This window comes from Dama dama, chromosome 27 (genome assembly GCF_033118175.1).
Source record: "Dama dama isolate Ldn47 chromosome 27, ASM3311817v1, whole genome shotgun sequence".
Lineage (NCBI taxonomy): Eukaryota > Metazoa > Chordata > Mammalia > Artiodactyla > Cervidae > Dama > Dama dama.
In genome coordinates this window covers 35466094-35481628 of record NC_083707.1, presented here as the reverse complement: position 1 = coordinate 35481628, position 15535 = coordinate 35466094, and the positions used below count along the sequence as shown (strand labels likewise).

At 35.1% G+C, this 15535-nt stretch overlaps 1 protein-coding gene across 9 annotated transcripts in view; it reads right to left on the bottom strand.

Moving 5' to 3' along the window:
- ESCO1 (establishment of sister chromatid cohesion N-acetyltransferase 1) overlaps window positions 1–15535 on the bottom strand; it is a 45394-nt gene that overhangs the window by 8360 nt on the left and 21499 nt on the right. For 6 of the 9 annotated variants that reach the window (XR_009690792.1, XR_009690795.1, XR_009690794.1 and 3 more), the window contains exons 8-10: window positions 13049–13180; window positions 4577–4666; window positions 2588–2731 (exon numbers count right to left, since the gene is read on the bottom strand). Coding sequence is in view for 3 of the 9 variants with exons in the window: in XM_061130890.1 (XP_060986873.1) it covers window positions 2588–2731; window positions 4577–4666; window positions 13049–13180 (366 nt within the window). In the remaining 6 variants the exon portion in view is untranslated. Of the gene's footprint in view, window positions 1–2587; window positions 2732–4576; window positions 4667–5217; window positions 5342–13048; window positions 13181–15535 lie in introns of those variants that run through there. The other 3 variants (XR_009690796.1, XR_009690797.1, XM_061130892.1) reach the window with 3 other exon arrangements.

The following is a 15535-nucleotide window of genomic DNA, read 5'->3' as shown; positions in this document are numbered from 1 at the left end:
AGTGAGTCCGTTATACACATAGAGACATTCTTGGGGGGCAGGCAGGACAGGGTGTTTATCTATAAGCTGGAACTCTCTGCCATCTCTTTCAGAGACTTGCTGAGAGATTAAATAAGGAAATACAAAGCACCTGGCCATCTCGGCTGGCACATAATAGGAAGTGAATGTTAATTTTCTCCACCTCCCATGTTCTGCTGCTGCTGCTGCTAAGTCGCTTCAGTCGTGTCCGACTCTGTGCAACCCCATAGACGGCAGCCCACCAGGCTTCCCCCGTCCCTGGGATTCTCCAGGCAAGAACACTGGAGTGGGTTGCCATTTCCTTCTCCAATGTGTGAAAGTGAAAAGTGAAAGTGAAGTCGCTCTGTCATGTCCAACTCGTAGGGACCCGATGGAGTGCAGCCTACCAGGCTCCTCCGTCCATGGGATTTTCTAGGCAAGAGTACGGGAGTGGGGTGCCATTGCCTTCTCCTCCCATGTTCTAGGACCAGCGAAAGTATATGTGGAGAACTCAGCAGTCACAACTGTGTCTGTGATAGCTATCATCATTATAGGGTTCACAGCTGGGCAGAACTGGGACTCAGGATGGCAGAGGAATCAAAAGTTTAGGAAAATCCTTTCCCTACACTCCTATCTCTTAAAAAAAAAAAAAAAAAAAAAAAGTACTTTGAAAAACATACATCTCTTCTGCCAGTCTAGTGGCCAAAAAAGGGACACCACCAGCCTTTTGACAGAATGAGGTACAAAAGTTAAAACAATTAGACAACACAACTGAGAGTTAACAAAGAATAAACAAGCAAGTATCGCATGGCTATGTTCTAATCTAAACACTGCAACAAGTCATTTTTGGAACTAGGTAGAATAGAAATTAAAAAAAACACAAGGGTGCAGAGGTCCCTGGTAGTCTAGTGGTTAGGGCTCAGTGCTTTCACTCCCATGGCCCAGATTCAATCCCTGGTCAGGGAACTGAGATCCCAGAAGCCACTCGGCAGGGTCAAAGATCCCCGCAACACACAAGAGTTTACCAAAGAACATTCACTATAAACAAACAAACAAAAACACTGCAAGAAACAGTCAAAAAACAAGACAGATGTCTGCAATTTTTCTCTGAATGCTTAGTCATTTGCCAAACAAATTTAAGAATACTCTATATAAAATTTGCAAATATTCTTGTCACTTCTGTGAAAATCTGACTTCAAGTATTTTTTTCCCCTCATCTAATTAACTTCATTTGTTTCAATGATCAATTCTGTCTGAATTTATGTCCCACACAAAAAGTGATACTTCCTTCAAGTGGGTACCTTACTAATAACTCTCCTCAGGAGTCATAAATCATGCTAGCTGGACTGGAATTAAGGGGGATGAGTTGCTAAGGACAATCCTCAAACACATAACACAGTTATTTGATACACACAGAAAGCACTTTGATATATTGGTAAATCAAGCACAACATTGCTGATATCTTTTAAAAATGGGACAATCAAGACTCAGAGACCTATAAAAGTGGACAAATGATAAAGAATAAATCTGGGGCAATGAAAAAATAAAGCCACAAGATGTGCACTACGCAAAATTAACTCAGTTACAGGATGGCAAGCTTCTATGAGTTAGTCCTTTTATATCAAATTTATATCTCCAAACTACCTTGTCAGCTATTTATTTAAATCAAATCTGTGATTACAAATAGCAAAATTCACAAACTTACACAATTTCAGGTTGAATTTTTTTTCAGATTGAATTTTTTCTGTAGCTTAACATGCAGACATTAATCACACATATTTGTTTCAACTTTGCACCTTACTAGGAAATTTTATGATGAAGCATATATACTTGTAGGCAACTACTAATATACTAAAAGACATCAACTAAACAAAAAGTCAAATCCAATGCACACTGAATTCATGAGCAAGAACTCAGCTGAAAAAAACACAATTCACAGGAGGTCTACCTCAAGGTGAGCATGATTAGGAAGTTCAAAATCTTCTGTTTTCTTAAATTGGTCTAACTTGGGACCATCTTACAATATGAACATACCACTTCTACTATAATTCTATTATTTGTTTACATTTGGCTCTTAAATACAAGCCAAGTCCTCATTAGAGCTCACCCAAAGAAGTGGTGACCTGATGCAGGGGTGGGCAATTTTTCATGAAGGGCCAGGAAATAAGTATTTCAGGCTGTGTAGCATAACTGGCCTCTTGCAACATTTAAGCAACTGGACATAGCAATGTTACAATAAAATGTTGTAGAAAACAGGCTAGAATTTGCCTTCTGGACTATAATCTGGCAACCCTTGATTTACTTCAGTGCTGAAGGGGACTGAGACAGACATTTCATTAGTAGCCAACAAGGAAACTTCCTAAACAAAATTTAATAGTACTTTTGATTTGTAGAATTTTTATCTTACATTCACTGACTTAAATGAGTTCCCATGCAAGACAACTTCACTGTAGTAAAAAAATTATGCACAGGAGTTCTCGCATTCATACTCTTCCTTACACAGAATGCTGAAAAATTTACCAGGATGATGTTATTGCTGTAACTCTTTAAACACCAAACTACATACGACCATTCTTTAAAAATCACTTACCCACTGGATATGTTCTGCAATTAGACAACCAACTACCTTTTTGTCATTAGAAATAAAGAGAAGTGTTTTTGTTCTGGAATAGCACATGAGTGGAGCCTGCTGGAAACCTAAATCATTATCAACCATCTCTCTAATCTCGTCAACCTGCCAAATAAAGAAAAATTATTATTTTTTAAACAAAAGCATTTTATATATGTAAAAATATGCTATTTCAGGTCAATAAATTGAGCATATTATTCCAAGCAGAACATCCTCTGAAGAGTGCTTCTGAATGACTATCCTGATCACTAAATGTTTTTCAAGCTCTGTGGACCAATCTACAAATGGAAGAAAGAATGGAGAATAATATCAAGCCCAGCAGTCTGGGAACAAGTGTGAGAGCTCCTCTGATAGCTAATAAGGACACTAAGGCTTCCCAGTGTAAGTAAGCATCACAGAATGGAGCACTGGAGAGAACTTCACTGGAACCTTAGCCAGGCAGGCCACATTGTTCTTCGTAAGCCTTAATTAGTACTCTCATCAGTGGACTGGAAGTGAGCCCAGAGAAAAGGCATTAATGTTTACTCCTTATCAAAAGTTTATAGGGTCAGATATTATGCAAAGCACTTTATGAATACTATCTAATTTAAATCCAACACCTCTTACAGGCTGATAGTTTCTCACTTTGCATATGGAAGAAATAAAATGTAGAGGTTAAATATCTTTCCCATGTCAGATATGGGACACTGGGAACCAAAGAGCTGGGTTTCCTGGGATTTGAACCCATAATGCTAATATAGCATCAAAATGCTTCTACCACTTTATCTCCTAGTCAAGGTCACGTACGATAAGCTCAAACTTTTGTAGGTATTCAAAGTCAAGATTTTTATAGGCACTCAAACATCAGTTCCTTTGCCAATTTAAAAAAAAATCTGCAAATATTCAGTCCAATAAACATTCATCTGTGACACTAACTTTAAAATGCAAATGACACCTAAGGGGGTTAAATATTCACACTTCTGAACTGCAGAATACCATGTAACACATTCCTTATTCAGTGATGAAAACCCAAGTCCTCTTAATCATAGAAAAATATCCCACGATGCAACACCTGACTCAGTTCCTAAAGGCAAATGACTCACAATTCTTTGGATTTTAATTTTTAGCCTATTATGGGTTACTAACCAGTAACATACTGAACTGTAGGTTACTAAGAACAAGGATATTAGAAATTTACTCTCAGAATAAAATGACATCTATTAGTTTCAATTTTATAAATTATGATTTAGATTTGTATTTTAATTTTGATTCTTGAAATCACTTATGTGGCATTTACTATGCCTTCTATATCATCACTCAAGTTACTGATAATATGAGACAGTAATCACTCCACTAAAAATTCATTTCACATATGCTAGACAGTAGTCATGTGAGGATGTGAGAACTGGGCCATAAAGAGGGCTGAACGCCAAAGAATTGATGCTTTCGAACTGTGGTGGTGGTGGTGAAGAATCTTGAAGACTCCCTTGGACAGCAAGGAAATCAAACCAGTCAATCCTAAAGGAAATAAGCCCTGAATATTCACTGGAAGGACTGATGCTGAAGCTCTAGTACCTTGGCCATCTGATACGAAGAGTCAACTCATTAGAAAAGACCCTGATGCTGGAAAGGATTGAGAGCAGGAGAAGGCAGGGACAGAGGATGAAGTGGTTGAATGGCATCACTCACTCAATGGAGACTGAGTTTGAGCAAACTCCAAGAGATAGTGAAGCACCAGGAAGTCTAGTTTGCTGCAGTCCATAGGGTCGCAAGGAGTCAGACACAACTTAGAAAATGAACAACAAATGACACACTACAAAGTTAAAGCATTAATTTTTCAGTTGGGTTGTGACTAAATGCTTATTTCTTGTTGTCAGAATGGGGTGTTTAAATGTGCTGCCAGTAATACATTATACTCTTAAAATCAGCTGCAAATTATTCATTCTGTGTGAAATTTCACTGGAAATTTACCTTTTTCAGGGCATATTTTGGATCTTCAGGAAGAACCATTATTATCCTGCCATCAGGATATTCAGCTAGAATTCTTTCTTTTTTCCAACCCTAGATACATATAAAAAAAAAAAATTTATTTACCACATTTCATACATCATATTCATGTACAATAAAAAAATACATCAATGTGTCTAAAAATTACAAACATGGAGAAGTATATATGCTCGTTAATGTTTAAAAAGACATGATAAATCAGCTATCTGTTAAGCACACACAGGTACAATGTAAGCTAATTTCTCTCTACTATTCATTCAGTGATCTAAGACCACAAAAGCATGTCTAATTTATCATTTTCCATTTTAAATTAATTTTGAAAATCACACAGCAAAAGCAAGCCCCTTAAAGTCAGTGACTCCCAGAACCTAAAGGATAACTCTCCCAGTTTCTTGATAAGAGAATTAAAGTCTTAAATCTCTCTGGAACATGGTTACCTCCACAAACAAAAACTCGTGGTTTTATGTCTGGCATGCCAAAGACCTCCAGGAGGTTGTAAATGAACTGATTTGCATGCAGGAGCCCAATATGTAAGGAATAGTTTTTATTCTTATTGATCACAACTATCAAAAGTCACAAGAAGGATACTATAAAAATATAACTACCTTCTAAGAATCTAATAGGGAAGGAGAGGCTACGTTGTGTGTATCTGAAGTTAAACATACTCAAAAAAAGAGAGGTAATAAACTCTTCTTCAGATCCACACTCGTGGTGATTAATGAGCAGAACCTGCATGAAAAAAAAACAAAACAAAAGCCACTTAAATCTAGTAAGATGGGACTGAACCAGAGGTTAAAACTAGGAGCTTTGAGGTTAAAAATAAGTACAGAAGGAATGAGCTTAACTGGTTGTTCCATTTGTCTTACCCAACCAACTTTAAATAAAAAGGTTTTTCAAGAAGCAATGTATTTATCTTAAAGAAAACCAGCATCTTTCTGAGATTTGTTTCAGAGTATTAAAGCTCAATGAAACCAAGAAAAAGGCAACTAAATTTTAAAAAACACTACAGCAGGTCTGAAAGGAGATTGATTTTCTTAAATGATCCAGAATGGTCTTTTGGGAAAGGGTGGTTTCTTAGTTGTGGACAAAAAGTCTAGTAACAAACTTGGTATAAACAACTGTTTGAGTATTTAAAACCAGAATTTGTTTAAAAAATAGAGTACCCAAAAGTAAAGCAAATTCAGATGATCATAATTAGGATGGTCATGTGTTCCCAAAATTTGAAAAGAAAAAAGGAGCAGAAACAATAGTCACAGAAGTCATTTTTTTCAAATCAGAAACAAAATTTGAATCATATCCAGACCTGAATATAGGTAAATGTTTTTAAAAGGCATAAGAGATATCATCCTCTCTAAAAAACAAATTTACATTAATGTTATTTTGGGAAAAGCTTTTAAAATAAACCTATTTTGCATAAAATGAAAATGGAGACTTTTCATTTTAAAAACTAAGCTACAATTTCAATGAAGAGCTAGAATTGAACTAACTCCAACTTATAACAAAGTCATAGTTTCCTGAGCTGAATTATCTAAAAATAATTTGACAAGTTACTTTCCTGTTGTCTTTAAAAATAACTACTGGCCAACATTATACTGCACCATCGGCACTAGATAAATTATTTTGCTTTATATATTCGGCACTATATAAATTATTTTGCTTTACTGACTTTTGTGTATAATTTTCTCTTGAAACAAGTTGAGACTTGCATGTTCATGCAGAAAATGTTTCCCAATTGGATTTGATACAATTTTTTTAAATGTTTTAAATGTGATAGTTTTTTCATGGAAGTGTATAAGCAGGAGGAACTGCAAAGGGCAGAATTATTACTGCTTAAGTTTCTAATACCCATGAAGACAGCATATTTAAGAAAAAACTTCAAGAGCTCTGGATTAAAAGTTCAGGGTTTAAATCCCATTTCTTGGTAGTTATTAGCAATATAATCTTGGGCAAATCACTGCAATCCATTCTGTTTCCTGACCTAGGCTATGGATAAAATAGCTGTCATCACCCACCTCACTTAGTAGTTTAGAGAACTGCTTTAAGATGATTCCTCTCACAGAGGGGCTACTCAGGAACTCTCAGTAACTTCCACTCTACCTTCCTAGTGGTGTCAAACTACAGTCAATGTACTACTTTAAGAAAACACAATTAATAAAGCCCCCAAAGTTACATGCAAAAATAAGTTCAAACCTTGGACAAGGCAAAGATGAAAGACCCAATGTGGCTAAAAACTGTCAAATAAGATACTAAAGACATTTATACACCTCAATTGCAGTTAACTCTTTCCTGGAGTCAATAGCCACATGATCCTATCTTTAGAGAATTTAGATGAGATGAAGTCTGCTGCTTCAAACTGAGGCAGATGCTGTTTGCTGAAGGGTAAATGTGATTTAGAGGAATAACCAAATAGCCACAGCTTTGTCCAAAGATATAAATTTCAATGCAGTGCTGTTACACCTTCCACCTTTAGCTCTAAGATGTTACACACAGCCCTCTGCTAGCAAGTAGTATTTTCCAAATCCCATTCTTAATTCACCTATCTGGTTGCTGAAAAGCAGAAAGCTTTACACTGCTAATAACAATCAATCATCTTTTTTTTTTTTTGTCCCTTGTTGTTCTAGTTATTCTAGACTTTAGAGTTTCTCAAGAATGGAAGGGGTTTTCCTCTTTTTCTATCTGAACAAGATTACGATTGAAAACAAAATACACTGGGTGGTAGATACACTGATGTTTATACAATTGTCAAAATTCGTCAATCAAACATTTAAGATCTGTGTGTTAAAATTATATCCAACTGTAAAAGTTCCTACTAATCACTTCCATTAAAGGTTGAATGGAAATATTCATGAAAGAATACTCTGAGAAATAAAATCAATAACTAGCTTTTCAAAAAGACTATCAACAAATATGGCAAGGGAAAAAAACCTAGAGGGAGAATCTTTAGATTAAAAGAGATTTAAGAGACATACCAACCAGTGCAATATATGGACCTTAATTCAAACAGTATAGAAAATTATGAGATATTTGGGGAGATTCTGACCCCTGAGGGAATAGCTGATATTAAGGAATTAAAATTTAAAGGTGTGATTATACACTTAAAATCTTGTTTATTGCTAAGCTGAAGCTGAGTGAAAAATACATGGGGATTCGCTATTTGGTGGTAGTGGGGGGAATGGGGATTGAACTCTATTTTGGAAAATTCAAATCACCCAACTGTCAAAACTGTGCCAAAGGTCCAAGGCTTACGCAAATACCATTTACTCAGAAGTGAAAAATGAATGTAAAATGAATCCAGTTGGCAGTGATTAGACCTGAGGGTGAGACAAGCATTGACTGCAGTGGGCCCAAAGGGGCTTCTGAGATACTAGTGGTGTTTGTCATGTGGGTGTTCACTTTGCAAAAACACACCATTAAGCTGTGCACTTGTTCATTATTTGTGTACTTCTCTTTACAAGTTGTATTTCAATTAAAATTTTATTTAAATTACGAAAGCAATTTGAGAAACACATTTTAGTTCAACAGCAAGACTAACAGTTGTTATTTGTTTAAATAAACATACTCTAAATACCAATTTTAAAAAATTTTAAATCTTTAGAAACAAAAGTAAATTAAAATTAGCTCATTCAAAATTCAGTCACATGCTCTTTTTGACAGTACCCATGGCACACAGCATAAAAAACTGCAGAAAAACTGCATAAGAGAAACAAATTACAGACTCTTGAAATACATAAAAATATTTCTGTTGAAATGATTTTTAAAAGCAAACATGTACTTATGAATATTTTAAAAGTCAGTAAGACTATATACCAAATTATAAATTGAGGTTATTTATGTGATTTAATTTTTTCCTTTCAGCTTATCTGTATTTCCTGTTTTTTTCTACTTTAATAAAATGGTATAATAAAAGTAATTAATATACCTTAACTACCCCCAAGCAGAAGGTTTTAATTTCATATTTGGTTACTTTGCAAAAATAACTTTGTATTAACAACAATACTGTTAAAGATGTGTTTCCATGCTCTCTCCAGGCATACCACCTTTCCAAATCTCTATGTGTTCACCAACCCAAAAGCTCTCTGAACCCTGTCCTGGCTTTTTGAAGGTTTCACTAGAGGTGGGACTGATTAAATCATTGACAACTGGTAACAGAATTCAATCTCCAGTGCCTATTCCCTCTTAGGATCACCCTGTGAGAACTGAAAGTTCCAACCCTCAGTAGTTGGCTCCCATCCTTAGGCTAGTTCCAAAGGTCATCTCATTAACATAACAAAACACACTGTATCCCACCTCTTAGGAAATTTCAAAGGTTTTGGGAGCTGTGAGTCAGGAACTAAATAAATATCTTTCTCATAAGTCACAGTATCACAAGCACTGAAGCTGATTATCTGAGACAACTTTAGTTTGAAAGTGACTGAGGTCAATTTATTTCTGAACTAAATTTAATTATACACACAAATAACTGAAATTAAAATAAAATAATTAAATCTTATATATGTTAATTTGTGGTAAAGAATTCGCCAACAATGTGGGAGACGTGGGTTCGATCCCTGGGTTGGGAAGATCCCCTGGAGAAGGGAAAGGCTACCCACTACAGTATTCTGGCCTGAAGAATTCCAAGTGACTCTAGTCAATGGGGTCACAAAGACGACTAAGTGACTTTCACTCATGTTCAGCTAACAAGACATGAATGATATAATTGGTCTATTAAAGCATAATTAAGCACAACACTTTCTGAAGCTAACCTTCATATCTGTTAGCTATATTTATTATCACTAGAGTATTTCAAGATTCATGGTTTCCCATTTTGAATGACTTAACCACTAAAAGCAAGCCAACCTGTTTAAGTTAATCTTTCACAGTTTGAAAGAAGGTATTCAGAAAAACAGAAGTCCTGTGACATAGTGGTTTTTTCACTCATTGAGTAAGTCAGGAATAAAAGAATATACACAAGAATTTAAGTTTTACTTTAGAAAAATTGGATTCAATTCTAAAGATGCTTTAAAGACTTTTCATTTTGTAGGTGTGCTATGATGGCAGGATCTCCTTCAGGGTACTTTCTCTCCTTCTCTGCAGTATTTGAACTGAACAGAGGCTAGAACCCTTCCTCTTCCACTAAAGCTATTTGTTTTGATAAATCTACTTGTAGCAGCACTAACTGAACTCCTTATGACAATTCAAATATTCTACCTCCACAGTGACACATAGCACCTAGCAACATGTGACGAGAGAGCACTGGTTGGTGTGAACGAGGACCTGCATTTCTCATGTTCGGAGGTCTGGTGTCACCAAACTGGGTAGTGCAACTATACAGCCAACTAGGGACTGGTCCAACCTTTCTTCAAAGCGTCTCTGGGCACCAAGACAGGAAAAACAACCCATCTTCTGATTACAGCTCTACCAAAGTAATTATCATTTCTAAACTGAAAAGTTAATTTATAATTTAAATAGTTAATATTGATTTATTGCTTTAATAGCTGTTTAAATCTTTTATTGTTAACTTTTCACTTCTTTCAGGCTTTGTTCCTAAATTTGCAGGCCAAGGGCATATCCAGTACCCTGAATGTAAGGTCCTCCACAACACATTCAGTCAGATAATCAATTCAAAGGAGGGTAAGGGAAAGACAGAGGTAAAGAAGGATTAAGTCAGGAGTTTTTCTGCAAAGAACCCAAACATTATTCCTCTTCTGCATTACTGAAAGTTTATAATACAGCTGAATTCTGGATAGTTCCTTGCTTGGCAACAAGGCTGAATGCTCTTGGGGGAGTTTTTCCTGTTTTCTCCTCACACCTTTAGGAAAACACTTCATGAAGGGAAACTGAAGGGAAGCTAGGTCTAAACCAGAATCCAGAATCCCTAGGAAGCTTTAAGAGGCTCCTTCCTAAATAGTTTCAAGTAGGCCACGTAAAATACATTTCCTCAAATGGGGTCAATGAGGCATATGGAGTACAACGAAGGAATACACAACGAGAGCACAGTCATTCTTCTCCCCTACCCCAAGTCAAAGAGAATACATAAAGGATAAAGTATTTTAGTCAACCAAAAGTAGTTTCTGTGGCATCAATTTCTACTATGACTACATAACTTATGTATTATTTTAATCTTCTGAAAAGAAGACTTCAGACATTTTTACCTGTCATAGATTATCATCATGAAATAATTATAAGAAAAAATTTCTACTGTAAAGAAAAACTGCTCTGGGATGACCCAGAGGGATGGGATGGGGAGGGAGTTGGGAGGGGGTTTCGGGATGGGGAACACATGTACACCCATGGCAGATTCAAGCCAATGTATGGCAAAACCAATATAATGTTGTAAAATAAAATAAATAAATAATTTAAATTAAAAAAGAAAAAGAAAAACTGCTTATGTTGTAGGCAGTGTTTGATTAAAATAAAAGAAGTAAAACTTATTCTAATTTATTCTATTTTAAGCAGTACAGAATTAATTCTATATTAAGCAGTAAAGAACTGTATTCCCAATCCCTGAACACTGCCCATTTAAAATTAAAAATATACACAAAAGCCACAGCACAAAATGACTTCTTAGTTCTATGTGCTTCTCTCCAAGAAACAGACACGACAGATAAACTGGCATTTAAAAAATTTAGTGTTTCATCAAACACGAGTACTTAATGCAAAGGCACACCACTAGGTGCCCAATGGAAGATTCACTAAGTGATAACCCAGAATCCAGAGCTGTGATCACAGCAGAACATCTTTAATGTGGGTGTGCTTTTTTATCCTCTCCATACACTAGAAAAGAATGCTACAAAGTTCTGGAGGAGTTTCTACCTTACAATCTATGTATATCTATGTTTGAAAAAACAAAAAGAACGTTAACTTTGATGTTAGCAAAGGATGGCCAACTGCTAAACTCAATTCCTTCTCTTGAGTTTATTTCAAAAGTAAATAAAATAACCTGTAGCTCTGTCCCATCAAGAAGGGGGCGGGGGGTGGGGGGAGAGGTCTGGGGCAGGAATCAGTCTTCCTTAAGTTGTTCTGCTGCTTTACGGACTTGCAAGAGCCAGGATTTGTTAAGAAGTGATGCCTCCACCTTGTTCCATAAACTAATTTCCTCTGGTGTTGTGGAAGAGCAGAGTACATTATCTCCTGGTTGATTTCCTTACAGTTGGTCTCAGAAATTAAGAACTTCTCTTAAAATAATTAAGTCTTTTAAACCAAACTTCTTTATAATTTTTGGAAATTGGCTGCAAGAATCAAATAATGTAACTTGAGCAGAATACAATTCTACCAGATTGATGGATGTAAAATAAATATTTCTGCCCCAGAAGTATTCCATAATTTAGCTACTTGATAGGCCTATTTTTCTTTTCAAGTTGTAAAGATATTAGCAGAGTCAAACTGGAAAAGGACAAATTTGAAATGACAAATAAATATCTAGCTACAGATATTCTATATCCACATACCTTATATTTTATTTAGTTAAGTGGGAAAAGGGTATGTGTTGGGAAAAGCAGATGAAATAAGGAATACAAAGGATTACCACAGCAGGAAACCAAAAAAGGAAAACCCCACCTATCTTGGGAAGAAGTAATTGAATAAATAAAACCACAAATATGAATTCTTCAACCAAAGATAAGGATACAAATTTAACTGAAGCCAATAAAAATCTTTAAAATCTAGTGCCTATATGAAATGAATTGGTGATCTCAGTTCAGATATCCTGGAGGTCTTATTAATGTGAGTGTACAGTACTGAAGGTAACATGTATAAAATAAATTCCATTTCAGATACGGGTAAACAGCAATTACATTAAATTACTATTTTCACAAGATATCTGAAATGGTTCAAAATTATTTAAAATTTTGCTACTTCCAAAAACAAATATAAATAATACCCATTATGCCTCAACTGCACATACATTAAAATATATATACTAAAACATATTTACTTTGTGGGATTTTTTTTTTTTTAAGTATACTACAAAGTCTGAGGTTTCAACCATCAGGAATTGTTCTTTAACTTTAATAAGAAAAACTCTTATGTTAGCAAAGAGAAGGTAAAGGAAATCCCCACACAATCTATTTGGTATAATATATACCACTATCAATTCCACCAAAAAAGCTGTGTCAAGCTACTCTGAATACTAGTTAACAATTAAAATCAAAGGAAATTTAAAAAAATACTCAAGTTGAAGAGCATCACTTGTTAGAAGAGGTACAACACTTTAAAAATATAACAATTTGAAAATTAAGTTAAATTTAAAACTTTAAAAATCCCACAACATACACCAGCCAGAACGAATCTGCTGGGTTTTATGTTTGGTTTTGTTTTAAAGTAAGTCTGTATATATACTACAGGGGGCTTTGTATATGGTGCTATTTTCTAAAGACAAAATTTTTTCAATGACTTGAATCTGACAATTCATCTCTAATGATCTGATTCTGCATTTTAGAAGTCATGAATTCTACTTACCACGTATTTTACAGCACTTATAAATTGATTGTGGAAGAGCAGATGCTGTGTTTCATCCTCTGGATTTGAAGCTGTGTAAAGCATGCCACAAACATTACAGGAAACTGCTCCAAATCTTTTTTGTCCTGCATCCTATTTATAAAAAACAAACAGAAGGGTTTTTTTCCCCCCACAAAAGAATAATTTGAGAATATCAGTCTCTAAAGTTATAAGGTGAACATAGAATGAGAAGTGTTTAAAACAACATTCCAGGCTGATGACAAAAATGAAGATGCTAACTTTCCGAAATCTGTATGTAATTTTATGAAGAACTGTTTTCTATTTTAGTAATCATCCACTCCACACCATTTAATAACAACTGAAAAGAACTAAGAAAGTATCTTTAACACTACACTCTTAGTTCTAAAGCCTCAAATGGCAAATCCTTATAAATGAGAACTAGTATGTATTTTGTATCTGTGATAATTACACCACTGAAGTTTAGAAGAAATGCTTCATAGACTTTTTTTATAATGTCTTCTTTTCTCTTTAATAGTTTTATTCTAGTTATATTAAAAAGAGTATTTTGATGTCACCAGAAACTCTTGAGCAAAGGTAAAATTAAATATTCTCTATTTTCCTTATATCAAGTAAGTATGAAAGATCACCTATACTCCAGTAATTCATACTTGCGCTGTAGCATAGTAACTGGTATACTTATCCTCATTTAAAAAGACAAATTACAGCAATATGATCTAACTTTAACATTAATTTTAAAAGCACAATTCCTTTATTCTTGCTGCTCTGAAACTGGGAAATTTCAACTAATTACTGGAAAAAAAAAAAAAAAAGACTCTAAGATAACTATATCCTAGTGCCTTATAGCTAGGGCCACAGACCAAAATGAAATCAAATGGTAAATGAAAGATTTCATATAAAACTAAAGGCAAGCTCATTCTAAGAGACTGAAACTATTGACAAAATATTACCTGAAAATTCAGGGAGTTAAAAAAAAAATTGCCTGAATTATGGTTAAGATACAAAACATTGTATTTACCATGTTAACCATTTTTTTTTTCATGTTAACCATTTTTAAGTGTACATTTCAGTAGTATTAAGTACACTCACACTGTTGTGCAACCAATCCACAGAATTACTTTTATTTCGCAAAACTGAATCTCTAGGGACTTCCCTGGTGGTCCACTAGTTAAGACTCCACACCTCTACCTCTAGGGTCACAGGTTTGACCCCTGGTCAGGGAACTAAGATCCCGCATGCCGTGAGGAGTGGTGAAAAAAACAAAACAAAACAAAAACCCCTTAAACTCTATACCCACTAAACAGTTCCCCAATCCTCCTTCTTCCCCAGCTCCTGGAAACCATCATTCTGCTTTCTATCTCTATGAATTTGATTCTTTTAGGCACCTTTCATAAGTAGAATCATGTAGTATTAGTCATTTTGTGACTGACATTTCACTTAGATAATGTCCTCAAGGTTCAATCATATTATAGTATGTGTCAAAATTCCCTTCCTTTTTAAGGCTGAATAATATTCCACCATCTACATACACACCACATTTTGTTCAGCCAGCCATCCACTGGTGGACTCTTTAGTTGCTTCCACCTTTTGGCTATTGTGAGTAATAAACACAGATGTACAAACAACCTCTTCAAGCAGGCAGTTTTCTTAGTAATCTACCTCGGTTTCTTTTACTCACCGGTAAATGGAAAATAACAGTTGTACCGATCTCATACTTTTTTCTAAGGCTTAACTTAGTTACTATAAGTGGAGGAAATGGAACAATGCATTGAAAAATATTAGCTGCTATCGTGATCATTAACATCATCATTACCATCAACTCTTGACAAGCACTATCCAACAGAAATGTGATCCACAAAGGTAATTTTAAATTTACTAGTAGCCACATTAAAGACTGCAGAAGCAAACCAGTAAAATTAATAATATATTTTATTTAACAAGACATATACCAAATGTTATAATTTCAACATACAATATTTGTAAAACTTAGTGAGATACTTTACATGCTTTCTTGTACTCATCTATGAAACACAGCATGCGTGTTTACACTTGGAGCATACCTCAGTTCTGGTGAGTGACATTTCAAGTGCTCAACAGTCATATGTGGCTACAACACTAGATGGTGTAGCTTTAGATTCTACTTGTCTAATACTTGTTTCATTATCATACTGATTTGACTACAGAAACAGTATTAAATTTGATGAAACAACTTTTTCCCTCACTAATCTTTCTCAAAAAGATTTCTAGACAATTCTTACAAAATAATCTCCCCATATTAAATCTATGCTACTGGAGATCAGCACAGAAATAACTCCAGAAAGAATGAAGGGATGGAGCCAAAGCAAAAACAACACGCAGTTGTGGATGTGACTGGTGATAGAAGCCAAGGTCTGATGCTGTAAAGAGCAATATTGCATAGGAACCTGGAATGTTAGGTCCATGAATCAAGGCAAATTGGAAGTGGTCAAA